This window comes from Fistularia commersonii, chromosome 2, assembly GCF_037954325.1.
Source record: "Fistularia commersonii isolate RoL2024-O1a breed Wild chromosome 2, RoL_Fcom_v1.0, whole genome shotgun sequence".
NCBI lineage: Eukaryota > Metazoa > Chordata > Actinopteri > Syngnathiformes > Fistulariidae > Fistularia > Fistularia commersonii.
Window position 1 is genome coordinate 26,062,089 of NC_141285.1, and position 15,590 is coordinate 26,077,678.

Below are 15,590 nucleotides of genomic sequence, written 5' to 3' on the forward strand. Positions count from 1 at the left end.
AAAAAAAAAAAAAATTGAAGCAACTGATTCAAATATAAAATAAGGAAGCAGGTTCCCGTTAATGAAAAGCAGCTTGTTCTTCTTTTCACCACCCGCTGTGCAAAACACTCGAGTTTACTTCCACACATCTGTTTTTTTTTTGTTTGATTTTTACACTCCGTTGCATCAACCGCCGTTTTCTCCCGAGCTCCCCGGGGGATCGGATAAGGGGATTATAAACATCGGGGCCTGAAAACCCCCGTGCACAACAATTTGTGTCTGAATTTTCAGAATAAAAGCGGCAAAAGCATCAAAATGATGTCGCTGGACAGGAAGGGGAGTTCGGCGTCGGTAAGTTTATTTCATTCATATTATTTCGTTCATAAATATCGGGGAATTCATTTTTTCTCTCTATGTATCGTAATTTCCGGCTTGTAAGCCGCTACTTTTTTCACATGCTTTGAAAACTGCTGCTTAAACAACGCTGTGGCTATTTTCTGATTTTTTTTTTTTTTTTTGCAGCCAAAACATTTATCCTGGTCACATCGGACCGATGAAATTCTGAGACGTTCAATTTGAACACAGAAAAAGACGACGTCATTGGTTTTATTGCGCGGGAGGAAGACCAAGATAGCGAGCGGCTAGCCTGCGCGGCTAATATTCAGGTGTGCTAAGTAGTACGGAAATGATGGTATATATACAGGCACCTGTCAATCACGGGTTCACCTGTCAATCACAGGGTCACCTGTCAATCATGGGTTCACCTGTCAATCACAGGGTCACCTGTCAATCACGGGGTCACGCTGTTGTTCACCCTCTCGTTTACGGCATTTAGGGACGTTCACACCCTTTATTCCCCTAATAGTTCATCCTTTCATTCACTCATCCATCATCTGGGGACAAATATTCACATTCATTTATTCATTCACAGTTCATATAGACAACTGTTCACTCATTCATTCACCCATCATATAGAAATAGTTGTTCATTCATTCATTCACTCGTCCTCCAGGGACAATAATTCATTCATTCACTCACAGTTCATACAGCCAAACAATCATTCATTCATTCATTCATTCATACATCATATATACAAACAGCCATTATCGAATTAATTAAGTCATTCATTCATTCATTCACACGTCATTCAGGGACAAACAATCATTCACATTCATTCATTTATTCATTCATTCCTTCATTCATTCATCATATAGATAAACAAATATTAATTCATTCACTCACAGCTCATATAGACAAACAACCATTAATTAATTCATTCATTCATTTATTCATTCATTCATTCACTCATCATCCAGGGAAAAACAACCTTTCATTCATTCATTCATGCATCATATCGACAAACAATAATTAATTCATTCACACATCATCATCCAGGAACATCAACCACTCTTTCATTCATTCATTCATTCATACATCATATATACAAACAACCATCATTTAATTAATTAAGTCATTCATTCATTCATTCATTCATTCATCATATAGATAAACAAATAGTCATTCATTTACTCACAGCTCATATAGACAAACAACCATTATCTTATTCATTCATTCATTCATTAATCATAAAGACAAACAACCATTAATTAATTCATTCATTCATTTATTCATTCATTCATTCACTCATCATCCGGGAAAAACAACCTTTCATTCATTCATGCATCATATAGACAAACAATAATTAATTCATTCACACATTATCATCCAGGAACATCAACCACTCTTTCATTCATTCATTCATTCATTCACTCACACATCATCATCCAGGGAAAACAACCTTTCATTCATTCATTCATCATATATATACAAACAATAATTAATTTAATCACTCATCATCCACCACCATCAACCATTCATTCATTCATTCATTCATTCACTCATTCAGTCCCTCATCATCCAGGCACAAACAACCATCCACTCCGTTGGACCAGCTGTTTGTCAAAGTCCAGGCAGGGGAACGTGGAGAACCACCCAGACCGGGAAGTCCCCCTCCCCCCCCACTGAGTCATCCACTTACAGGATTTGGTTTTATTTCCAAAAGCTCGCGGGGGCCGAGAAACACCAGTCTAGTCAAATTGAAAACGAGAGCAAAGATACCGAGAACCTTTTTTTCTAGATTCCTCTATTCGCCCCGTTTCCTGAGAACTTTCAGTCACCGTCCGGTTCTCGCGCTCAACCACCAACTTCCTGCCGCAAGGGGAAGCCCTTCCTTCTTCTTCGGAGGCTGAGATGTTTCGCTAATAAGCAGGTTCTTTGCCGTTCCCTTCTGGAAACATACCAGAAGAGCAAGGGGTCCTAGAATGTCACCTCAGGAGGTTCCACAAATATTGACAATATATATAGAAATAAAGTGAGATAGGATGAGACAAGATGAGATAAATGAGGTAAGCTAAGATTAGCTAGCTAGGACGAGATAAATAAGGTACCGTAAGATGGTCCTTGGGGTTTCTAAAAGCGGAATGGAGGCCCGAGCATTCAGTTACCAAGCTAATCTTCCGTGGAACCGTCCCCCAAATTTATTCCCCTCTCTTTGTTCAAGAGCTTTTTTGAGAGAGCTTCTAGTTAGCGCGAGGCTAGCTTCTAAATTTGAAGGCTCACACTACTAAAGGCACTACCCGCGCTACTGAGTAGCAATGCTGTTGTTGTGTTAGCCTCGTCGCTGCTAGCGCTGCTAGGTCTCTCATTTTTACCAATATACAGGAATAGATAATGAGCAAAGTGGAAATGTGAAATAGCGCAGAAGTAGCCAAACTGGGGAAGGTGGAGTAAGGTAAGAAAAGGGGAGTTAAGACAAGATCATGAAAGAAATACCGTTGAGTAAGCAAAGTTAAAGCGAGGTGAGGCCAGATAAGATGTGACAAGATGAAGTAGGTTAAGTGAGATAAGATAAAGTAGGGTCGCGCAAGGTGAGAAAATAAGGGTACGGAAGATAAGCTAAGACAGGCAGGACAAATGATGTAAAAGGAAAGTTGGAACAGGAAGGCAAGAAAAGTGAGGTTAAGTAAGATAAGCTAAAACAAGATAAATAAGGTAATGGAAGACAGGATAAGACAAGGTTATAATAGTGATATCTGAAAGTATCTTCTTAGTGCTTTTATCATGATCTTCAGACAAGAACAGAAAATAAAATTCATTCATTCGCACATTCATTCAGTTTTTTTTTTGAGAGAGGTAGAGGACTCAGAAGAGTGGGAGGAGTTGGGAGTTAGAGGAGTCGTAAGAGTCGGACAAATCAAACGAGTCAAAGGAGTCAGAAGAGTCGAAAGAGTCAAAGGAGTCAAAGGAGTCAGAAGAGTCGAAAGAGTCAAAGGAGTTTGACGAGTCAGAAGACTAGGGGGAGTTAGAGCAGTTGGAACCGTCAAAAAAGTCAAAGGAGTCGGTGGAGTCAAAGAGGAATCAGAAGACTCTGAAGAGTAGGAGGGGTTAGAGGACTCGAAGGATTTGGAGGACTTGGACGAATCAAAGGAGTCAGAGAAGTTAGAAGACTCAGAAGAGTCGGGGGAATTAGAGGAGTTGAAGAAGTCGGAGAAGTCAAAAGAGTCAGAAGTCCGTTGAGTCAGAAGAGTTTGAGGAGTCAAAGGACTTGGATGAGTCAGAGAAGTTAGAGGAGTCAAAGGGATTAGAGGACTTGAAAGAGTCAGGGGAATTAGAAGAGTTGGAGGAATCGTAAGAGTCGGAGAAGTCAAGAGTCAGGGAAGTCAGACGAGTTGGAGGGGTAAGAGGACTTGGAGGAGTCAAAGAAGTGAAAGGAGCCAAAAGACTTGGAGGAGTTAGAAGGTTCAGAAGAGTTCGACGTGTCAGAGCAGTTGGAACAGTCAAAAAAGTCAAAGGAGTCGGCGGAGTCTGAGAATCTAAAGGGATCAGAGGACTCCGAAGAGAAGGAGGAGTTAGAGGAGTCGAAGGATTTGGAGGGCTTGGATGAATAAAAGGAGTCCGAGAAGTTAGAGGACTCGGAAGAGTGGGAGGAGTTAGGAGTCAGAAGAGTCGGGGGAATTAGAGGAGTTGGAGGGGTCGAAAGAGTTGGAGAGGTCAAAGTAGTCAGATGAGTCAGAAGAGTCGGAGGAGTGAAAGGAGTCAGTGGACTCGGGAGAGTAGAGGAGTTAGAAGAGTCAGAAGAGTTGGAGAAGTCAAGAGTCAGGGAAGTCAGACGAGTCAGAAGAGTTGGAGGAGTTAAAGGACTGGGATGAGTCAGAGAAGTTAGAGGACTTGAAAGAGTTGGAGGACTTGGAGAAGTCAGAAGAGTCAGGAGAATTGGAGGAGTCGAAAGAGTTGAAGAGGTCAAAGGGATCAGATGAGTCAGAAGAGTCGGAGGAGTTGGAGGACTCGGAGTAGCCAGACAAATGAAAGGAGTCAGTGGACTGAGAAGAGTAGGAGGAGTTAGAGGGGTCAGAAGAGTCGGCGAAGTCAAAAGAGTCAGTGAAGTCAGGCGAGTCAGATCAGTTGGAGGAGTTAAAGGACAGGAATGAGTCAGAGAAGTTAGAGGACTTGAAAGAGTTGGAGGAGTCAGAAGAGTCAGGGGAGTTCATGGGGTCGGAGTAGCCAGAGAAGGGAAAGGAGTCAGTGGACTCAGGAGAATAGGAGGAGTTGGAGGGGCCAGAAGAGTCAGAGGAATTGGAGGGATTGGAGGCGTTGAAAGAGTTGGAGATGTCAAAGTAGTTGGATGAGTCAGAAGAGTCGGAGGAGTTTGTGGGGTCGGAGTAGCCAGAGATGTGACAAGAGTCAGTGGACTCAGGACAGTAGGAGGAGTTAGAGGGGTCGGAAGAGTCGGAGAAGTCAAAGGAGTCAGAAGAGTCAGAAGTTTAAACGAGCGAATCAGATGAGTCAGGAGTCAATACCTCCAAAGTTACCTATTCAGAACAAGAACCCGTAGATCTGACCTCTGGTAGGCAGGAACCAGAATTCAGGTTCTCCAAGCTTCCTCCCGCAGTCCAACATCAACATCTACATCCCTGACGATTCTAAATTGTCCGCAGGTGTGAACGAGGGGGTGAGTAACCTCGCCTCTTGCGCCGATCTCAGCTGTGATTGGCTGCGATTTTCCTCCCGGGATGAAGTTGTTCCCAATTAACGGGACGCCGATTCAAGGTCGACGCTCCGAGGCGTCCGGACGGCTGGCGAGAGTCCAGAGCTGGAGGAGGAAGACGTGTCCTTCAACAGATGTTGTCCTTCAAACAAACAGCCAGGGTAGGGTAACCAGGCACCCCCTCACACACACACACACACACACACACACACACACAAGACAAATGGAGCGGCACCTCGGCCAATGGTGAACAAGAGATGGAACTGACGTTATCTGGTGAATTCAACATGCACTATAATAAAAAAAAATTAAAAAAAAAAAAAATATATATATATATATATACATATAAAAATTAAAAAATAATAAATTAATTAAAAAAAAATATGTATATATATATACATACACACATATAAAAATATGTGTAGTAATATTCAAATATAATTATATATATGTCTGTGTGTGTGTGTGTATGTATATGTATATACATAGATAAATGTATGTAGTATTTTTTTTTTTGAAATCCTACATTTTTATTTGATAAATACATTAAAACAGCTCTCAAATATATGGTATGACAGAACATTTTTAAAAATCTAGAATCTTTTTTTTTACTTTTTATAATTAACACTGGGATTACTGTCTCTACTACAACTTAATACTTCTCGTACTACTAAAACTACACGCTTACAATACTACATATTTTAGTATTACACTGTAATATTTTAATTACACTGCAGGAAAAATTAAGCTTTTTCTTGCTACTCCAAGACATGGGCTTGAATGGTTTCACATTCATTGAAGGATATAATAATCATAATAATAATTCAGAATTATCACAATATTATTAATTCAGAAGGCTGCTAATAAAAAGAAGCATTTTTTAATTTAAGAAACACATGCCATTACTATGTTTTTCATTTGAATTTCTATTTTGCATACATGCAATATTAAGTGATATATTGTATAGTACTAACCTTTTCTTGTTCCACATGAAACATCTTAACCTGATCATTACCTTAACGTTATCTGTACCTTAACATAATCCTCACCTTAATCTTACCTTTAACCTTATCTTAACCTGATCCTCTCCTTATCTTAACTGTACCCTTATTTTAACCTTATCCATACCTTGACCTAATCCTAGCCTTAATCTTACCCTTGACCTTATCTTAGTTAATCCTCACCCTAACCGTCATCTAATCCTGTCTTAATCTCAAACTCATCATCAACTTTACCCTTAACCCTGCCTTAATGTTACCCTTAACCTTATCTCAATCGTAGGCTTATCTTTCACCTTAACAATGACCTTCTTTCGACCTTATCCTCACCTTCATCTTACCCTTAACCTCATCTTAATCTAATCCTAAACCTTACCTTAACCTACAAGTTATTCTAACCTTTTCCTTCACTTAGCCTTAAACTTAGCCTGATTATAACAATATACTTACCTTAACCTTAACCAAATCAATGTACTTACATTTACCTCACCCTTATTATGACCCGAACCTTATTTCAACCTTAACCTTACATTAACTTAACCTTTACCTTACCTTAAACTCACCCATCCTTCCCTCAAAGTTATTCTCAGACGTTTACATTTACCCTCCATGTCGCACTGCTCCAGGACACAGAAGTTGGTTTCCAGCATGAAACAAAATAATAACTGAGTGAATATTGATGCGATTAAAGTTACAAAAAGTTAATTGTTGTGTTTATTTTTATTTTTTAAATCCTTTCATAACTGCTCAACGCGTCTAAAACCCCTTGTGCTACTAGTCAAGCTTGTACCTTCATCCGCTCACCCTTTCACAGCATCACCACCAGAACCATGGGGACCTGCGGCCTACATAACTCTGACCTGAAAAAACAACCACCGCCAGCGGGAAGTGCACGTGTGTGCGCGTGCACGTGTGTGTGTGTGTGTGTGAGGAAATTCCCAGTGTTATTGCGAGGAGTGTGTGCTCGGACCGTCCTCGCCAAGGTGAGGACTGAATGCTAGCATGCCGTCGGATGCACCTGTTTCACTGCAGCGTGTGCACGTACAGGTTGTCCTAATGTGTGTGTGTGTGTGTGTGTGTGTGTGTGTGTGCGGGCCTGCGTGTCACTCCGCTCGTTCATCTTTCCATCTGCTTTCTTTGTTCATAAATTCACATGTCGACATGTTTTAGTTTTAACGAGCAACTAGCTTCCCGCGTGACCTTGACCGCTATTAAGCATTTAGCATTGTCAGAGTGTGTGTGTGTGTGTGTGTGTGTGTGTGTGTATTTTGGGTACAACTCGCGGCAGATGATGTTATTAAATCAATCAAACCTGGCAGGTTGGGAGTGCTGATGATCAGGCGACCGGCGTATGAGGACGCCTCACCTTCCCCTGACCTCGTTGCCCCCCGGACAAAAAAGTACTGCATATACTGTTCAATGAAGTACTCGATACTTTTGAAGTACTGATTAAAAGTAGATTCGGTGTACGAATGTACAAACATTTATAAACTACCCAAAACTACTATCACTACTGAAAACAAGCTCACCACTCCTTATTTGGCTGTTCCCATTTGGGGATGGCACGGGCATACATTTATGGCATCTGGCACTCCACTAGTTAGCTGCTAAGGCCATGAGGTCACTAGCAAGAGGCTAATGCTCTCTTTTGTTAACAATCAAGAGGCTAAATGCCTGATATTAGCTAGCTATGGGCCTTCCTTTATGGACCACTGGGAATCTGTTAAGAGTTAGCAAGAGATGTTACCTTATATCCACTAGTCCAGGGGTCGGCAACCCTTAACACCCAAAGAGCCATTTGGACCCGGTTTCCTCGGAAAAGAAAACACCGGGAGCCGCAATTACTTTTTGACGTCTAAAATAAAGTTACCACTGTATATATTGCTTTTAATTACCTTTTCACTTTGTATAAACAAGTGTGTAGTGTGTTGCTTCTGAAATTCACAAAGTATTACAGAGAAAATTAAATCTTATTTATGTAATGAACTCATTTTGAGCTTTGGGCTTTAAGAGCGTGTAGCGCAGCCTTGACCTGAATTTTAAAAATAAATCCGGAAAAAAATCACAGTGTCAGTAATCAATAAAAAATAAATATTTGCAAAATATCTTCATAAATATTTATTTTACCTGGTTTATGGGACTTCTGCTCCTGAACTTCTGCGCACAGCATCTGCAAATCGGGACTTTACCGGCCGGCGGGTATACCGGCTTCCGCCAGTGTGACGTTATTTTGAGCGGCGAAAAATAATAAATATAATTTTGTTTAACATTTCAAGATCACTAAAATCTTCCAACTTAGAACTAAAAGTAAAAAAAATAGAACAAATGAAATACCCTTCAATTAAATATTTATAATTTATTTACCCAAGCCGCTCGGAGCCGCAGTGCCCGCGACCCATGAACTAGTTGAACTAATAAGATATATGTCCTTAATTTAGCTGGTTGATTAGTTATGTCAAACATGTCTGTTGCCATAGTCCAGGCTAAATGCCTAATATTTCATTGATGAACAACTGATTAACCAGTAACTAGCTGTGCTGTATCCTTATTTGGTCGTCCCCCGTTTGGGAATGGCAGGACTCGTTTATGGCATCTGGCGCTTCACTCGTTAACTGCTAGTTGGCTGCTAACATTATTAGTTCACTAGCAAGAGGCTAATGTTCTTGTTTGTTTACTAGCAAGAGGCTGATGCTCTTCGTTAACTAGCAAGAGGCAAATGCTCTTATTTGTTTACTAGCAAGAGGTGAATGCTCTCCTTTGTTAACTAGCAAAAGGCTAACGCCCTTATTTGTTTACGAGCAAGAGGCTAATGCTCTCCTTTGTTAATAGCCAAGAGGCTAGATGCCTAGTATTTAGCTAGCGCAGGCCTGAATCTGTGAGACTTATGGTAGCTACTAGCTAAGTAGTTTGATTTAAAATATCTACTAGTTACCCACATAACTCCTGGTGACCTAGAAAACAGTGGCTGGTTAACTTGAGAGGGACACAAGTTTTCATTACTCGGTCAGTAACCAGTGGGACTTGGACTAGTCAACCCTTTTGTTAGCTACTTAGCATCAACACTTTGAATGAGTCAATCTCCTCCTGTTTATTTCCACTTCCTGGTTTCATTTGGTTTCCCAGCGAAGAAAAACATGGTTGAGAAAAGTGATGAAGGTCAAACGGAGGAACGAAAGCGCCGGAGAGGGGAAGAAAGAAAAGAAAGAGGCGGAGCCAGAAGCCCCGCCCCCATCATGTTGCTCCGCCCACACAGGGGAGTGGAAAAACAACAACACTACAGCCGGGAAACGGTAGAAAATCAACATTTAATCGACGGCGGGCGAGGATGAGGAGGCTCTCCCTCTCCGATGGGGTTTTTTTTAGGCACGGGGGGGGCGTACATTTAAAAATATCATATATTAGAGCGTATATATTATTCTATGTAGCATAAAACCTCTTTACCATAACAACATATGCACTTCATCGCCGGCTGTACAAAAATACATTTAAATCTCGCCCCCCGCGCCGCAGTACTTCCTGTGTTATAAACACCTGTGTGTGTGTGTGTGGTGTGTGTGTGTGTGTGTGTGTGTGTGTGTGTGTGTGCGCGCGAGGTCCTCGCCTAGCCGCTGCCAGGCTCAGCCGAAGTCGATGCGCGGCCGGTACTCCAGGACCATGGGGTACGTCTGCAGGGGGAAGCAGAGAGAAAAAAAGGCGGATTTGTAGTTTTTACACTTAAGGACTACATCCTGATACTTTCCTGTTTTTTTTTTATTGTTTTAGGTTCTTGACAAGACAGCAGTTTGAACTTTACACACACACACACACACACACGCACAAACCCACGCTATCATTTACTTACCAGCAAGAGACTAAATGGGAAACTCCCGCTAGCCAAGGCCTTCAGTAATTAGCATCTGAGAATGTGTTGCTAGCAACTAGCTGCGCCATTCCTTATTTGGTCGTTTCCATTTGAGGACGGCAGGACTTCCGGCATACATTAATGGCATCTAGCACTCCACTAGTTAGCTGCTAAGGTTATTAGATCACTAGCAAGAGGCTAATGCTCTTGTTTGTTTAATAGCAAGAGGCCAATGCTCTCCTGTGTTAACCAGCAAGAGGCTAGATGGCTAAATGCCTGATAATTAGCTAGCGATGTGCCTTCATTGATGGACCACTGGGAATCTGTTATGAGTTAGCTAAAGATGTTACCTTATATCCATTAGTTGGACTAATAAGATATATGTCCTTAATTTAGCTGGTTAATTAGTTATGTCAAACATGTCTGTTGCCGTCGTCCAGGCTAAACGCCCAATATTTAGCAAGACCAGGCCTTCATTGATGAACAACTGAGACTCTGTTACTAGTTAACCAGTAACTAGCTGTGCTGCTCCTTATTTGGTTGTCCCGTTTGGATTCATGAAATCTGACACTCCACTAACTAACTAGTAAACTTAGTTCACTAGCAGGAGCTGCAATGCTGGTTTGTTAACTAGCAAGAGGCTAAATGCCTAATATTTAGCTAGTTCGGGCCTTCATTGATGAACAAATAAGAATCTTGATACTAGTTAACAAAATAGGTCAACAATATTAACTAGTTTGACAAGGATGCAGTTTAGCTGGTTCATCTAGTGACATCCAACATGTTTAACTGCAGCTTATGCAAATTGTTAAACTCCCCGAACTATCGCTCTAGATATACTCTAGTTATACTAGCAAGACTATCTTTCGCATCTAGTTACCCATTTAGGTTGAAAAATGCTCACTAGTTAACATGTATGGGCTTGTAAACCAAGTACTTGGAATGGGTTTTGCTCTTGATCATTAACTAGCATGGCTTGAATTACATGTTAACCAGGGAAGTCAACCAGTTAGACGCTAGGCAAAGTAGGCGAGTAGCAGCTGCTGAGTGTAACAAGTAAAGTCACTGGTTTACTCGCCAGAGCTAATACTCTCGTTTGTCAACTAGCATGAGGCCAGATGTCTGTTATTTAGCTAGCTCAGGCCTTCATTGATGGTTCACTAAAACTGTTACTAGTTAACTAAAAAGGTCTACACATATCTGCTACTTAGACGAGTGAGATATAGTTTACCTGGTTAATTAGTAAAAGCCAATATGTGCATTATCTTTCATTTGGGATAAACAGGTCTCAGGTATTCTCTAGTTATACGAGTAAGACAACCTGATTCAGCTAGTAAAAGGATGAGGTTGACAACACTTTCTAGTTAACTTGTGAAGGCTCATAAACCAAGATGTTGAAACATTTACTGGTCCTGACCATGAAGTAGCAAGGTTTGAATTAGTTACAAGTTGATTCGTGAGGTCAAGTAGTACCTGAGCGCTACTAGTCCTGGTTGGGTTCACCAGGGATCGGCCAAAATGCAGTTAGCTCAGTTAGTCTTCAGTTAGTACTACATGTTAGTACGCCATGTTTGCGTCCACCAAACACCGGTTGCTGTGGCAACCCGGTCTCCCTTCGCTAGTTTTGAAACAAAGAACCGGCGCGCGATCGAACCTGCAGAACTCAACTCCCATCAACTCCCGTTAAGGGCGGCCATCTTGGTCGCGGGTTCTAATCCCGGTAATCCTCAACTATCAACGCTAAACCCGGCGAGCGCTAAAGGGAGGAGGAGGCGGCGTCTCCGGCTCCCCGGAGACTCGGGCCGGTATTCCAATAAAATATTCATCGTCCAGAAGGAGCCGTCGTTTGCGAGGCGGAGAGGAGCGTCTCCTCGCTCCCCCTCCTGTTTCTGGCAGCGAGGGAGGCGGCAGTGCAGCCGCCGCCGCCGCCGCCGCCGCCGCCGCCGCCGCCGCCGCCGCCGCCGCCGTCTCCGGGAGGCTCTCTGCGTTTTGCTGCATCATTCCTAAGGAGGAGGGGGGGAGTGTGGCGAGGAGGAGGAGGAGGAGGAGGAGGAGGAGGGCGGAAAAGAAAAGAAAAGCCCGAATCCAATCTCTGCGGTCCGTCAGCGAGCCTTTGTGTCAGCCCTCAGATGCTTTAATGACATTACGGCACCGGGGAGGCAGCCGAGGAGAAAACAGGAATAAATAGAAGAGAAGGATGTCAATCACAGGGTCACCTGTCAATCACAGGGTCACCTGTCAATCACAGGGCCACCTGTCAATCACTGGGTACCATATCAATCACAGGGTCACCTGTCAATCACAGGGTCACCTGTCAATCATAGGGTCACCTGTCAATCACAGGGCCACCTGTCAATCACTGGGTCACCTGTCAATCACAGAGTTACCTGTCAATCTAGGGTCTTATGTCAATCGCAGGGCCACCTGTCAATCACACGGTCACCTGTCAATCACAGAGTTACCTGTCAATCTAGGGTCTCATGTCAATCGCAGGGTCACCTGTCAATCACAGGGCCACCTGTCAATCACTGAGTCACCTGTCAATCACAGGGTTGTCAATCTAGGGTCTCCTGTCAATCACTGGATTATCTGTCAATCACAGGGTGCGCCGTCAATCTAGGGTCTCCTGTTTACCACAAGGTCATCTGGGATCATGGAACCTGGAGAGAACCCAAGCAGAAGGGCCAGGAGCACCCAGGTGGGCTGATATGGACAGAACGTCCAGAGAGAACCCTGATGAGAGAACCTGGAGAACCCAAACAGTTCCTCCTGTTCCTGTCAGGGTTCTCTCTGGGCAGGAACATGGAGAACATGGAGAGAAGTCCCAGGGAGAACCAAGCCAGGAGAACAATGACACTCCAGGTTGGAAGTGAACCTTCTCGCTGTGAGGCGTCAACGCAGCATCAGCAAGGTCCTTCTGGCTGGGGTTCTCCAAGGTCCTCGTGTCTGGCCGGGATCCCTCCGGAGGTTCTCCGCCTTCCTTCAACCCTCCAGCTTCGCTTCCAGGTGCCACGGTGGAGCACCTGGACTTTGACCCAATGCCACCCAGAGTAGATGCAGATAGAGATGCCGCAACTCCTTCAAGATGGAGGTGAACGCCTCCCTGCCCCTCTGGACAATTAGCTAGTTAATAACACGCGTAAGTACACATCAATTAACCAAGTCACTAAAATGACCCCTTGAGGAATACGGCGCTCTGCCGACAAGGATCATTAGCTCACGCCGCCGCCATTATGGATCCCCTGGGTCGATGAGAAACCCACGGGTCAGCGACCACGAGCTAACGCCTCTACTCCACCCTGGGGCCGGGGTCACCGTGGCAACCGGTGTTGGACGCACGGTATGATTGGTCGAACCTGAACGCATCAGATTAGATAGTAAACAAACATGGCTGACGTTTTTGTTAGCAAGGCTATCTGCTCCTTCCTCCGTTGGTGTAGTCTGGTTCAAATTTGTCGCCATCTTTGTTAGCTGACTATCTGCCATGCCCTGTTCCCTCTTTCTGATTGGTTGTCGGGGAAATTCCCCTCACATGCTAACAGGTTGCTGTGCTAGTAAGCCAAGCCCTTTGCCATACTTTCCCCAACTAGTCACGCCCACTATCCCCAACTAGCCACACTCAGCGCCCCAACTAACCACTCCCACTGCCCCTAACCACGTGTACTTTCCCCAACAAGCCAAACCAATTGTCGTCAACTAGCCACACTTAATATCCCTAACTAGCCAAGCCCGCTAACCCAACTAGTCATGCCCATGGTCCGACAACTAGCCACTCCCACTGGCCCAAACTAAATCTACTTTCCCCAACAAACCACACCAACTGATGCCAACTAGCCACACCAATGTCCATAACTAGCCATGCTCACTGTCCCATAACTAGCCATGCCCACTGTCTCAAAACTAGTCAAGCCCACTGGTCTTAACTATGCCCACTTTCCCTAACTAGCCAATGCACATGGTCCCAAAACTAGCCAAGGCCATGGTCCCACAACTAGTCACGCTCATTGACCCTAACTACACCGACTGTCCCAAACTAGCCCTGCTCAATATCCTAACTAGCCACAAAAAACTTGTCCCCGGCTAGCCACATTTGGTGTCCTCAACTAGGTACACCTACTGTCCCAAACTAGTCGCACCCCATATCCTAACTAGCCACAAACCATGTCCCCAACTAGCTACACCTACTGTCCCAAACTAGTTGCACCCGATATCCTAACTAGCCACAAACCATGTCCCCAACTAGCTAGACCCACTGTCCCAAACTAGTCGTACCCGATATCCTAACTAGCCACAAACCATGTTCCCAACTAGCTGCACCTACTGTGCCAAACTAGTCGCACCCGATATCCTAACTAGCCACAAACCATGTCCCCAACTTGCTACATCTACTGTACCAAACTAACCACTGGCCAGTAATAGCCACGCCCACTTTCCTCAACTAGCCACGCCCACCCCAAATAAGCCACTTCCCACAAATATGTGTACGGTTCCCAACAAGCAACACCCACCGTCCTGCCTAGCAACGCCGACCCTTCCACAACTAGCGCTGACAGGAAGTGGTGTGTTACACACACACACACACACACACACACACACACACACACACACACACACACTCTCCACGCCTGTAAATCCTGGATAAAACCAGGCAAGAAACCACCTGGAGGCCAAAAAGGAAAACAAGTCTCTGCACGGCGGCCATCTTTAAACTTTAAGCTAAAACAAAAAAAAAAAACGTGCTAACGGCTCGAGCACGACCTGGACTCCTGCACAGGAAGACGAGTCAACAAACGTGAGACGCCGCCACCGCCGCTCGCCTTTCAAAGATACGCCTGGCTCCAAATCAAATTTTTCCCAAAATGACCACCCCTTCCTCCCACCTCCCTCCTGGGTATTTTTTTTTCGCTCTGTTGTCAGAGCAATGAGACTGACGAATGACTGGTGTCTTCTTTCTTTCTGCACCCTCTCCATCCTCAGACTCCCTGCAGTCGTCCTCTGGACTGAGTGAATGACAGGGTGAATGGCTGCACGTCCCTCTACAACATGTGAATGAGCGAGCGAATGGTGGCACGTCTATGTAGAACGTGAATGACGGAGTGAGAGGTCCATCATATATATGACGCGTGAATAGGTGAGTGAATGGTTGCATGTATATATGACATATGAATGAGTGAATAGTTGTTTGTCCATAAAGGATGTGAGTGAATGAGTGAATGGTTGAATATCTATATATAACATATGAATGGGTGAGGGAATGGTTGTATTTCTCTATTTAACATGTGAATGAATGAATGAATGAGTGAGTGAATGTCTATATTTAACATGTGAATGGTTGCATATCTATATATAACATATGAATGAATGACTGAATGAATGATGGTACGTCTATATTTAATATGTGAATGAAAGAGTGAATGGTTGAATATCTGTATAAAACATATGAATTGGCATGTTAATGGTTGTATTTCTGTATTTAACATGTGAATGAATGAATGAATGGTTGTATATCTATATTAAATATGTGAATGAATGAGTGAATGGTTGCACATCTATAGATAACATATGAATGAGTGATTAAATGGTTGTATGTCTATATTTAACATGTGAATGGTTGCATATCTATATATAACATATGAATGAATGAACGAATGAATAAATGAATGATGGTAAATCTATATTCAATATGTGAATGAAAGAGTGAATGGTTGTATATTTAGATTTAATATGT

At 43.4% G+C, this 15,590-nt stretch overlaps 1 protein-coding gene across 4 annotated transcripts in view; it reads right to left on the reverse strand.

The window, feature by feature from the left end:
* Positions 1 to 9,307: 9,307 nt before the first annotated feature.
* pcgf5b (polycomb group ring finger 5b) overlaps positions 9,308 to 15,590 on the reverse strand; it is a 20,849-nt gene continuing 14,566 nt past the window's right edge. For all 4 annotated transcript variants that reach the window (XM_086174958.1, XM_086174967.1, XM_086174944.1 and 1 more), the window contains one exon: positions 9,308 to 9,686. In XM_086174958.1, coding sequence (XP_086031084.1) covers positions 9,639 to 9,686 — 48 coding nt within the window. In that variant the 3' untranslated portion in view covers positions 9,308 to 9,638. The remainder of the gene's footprint in view (positions 9,687 to 15,590) is intronic.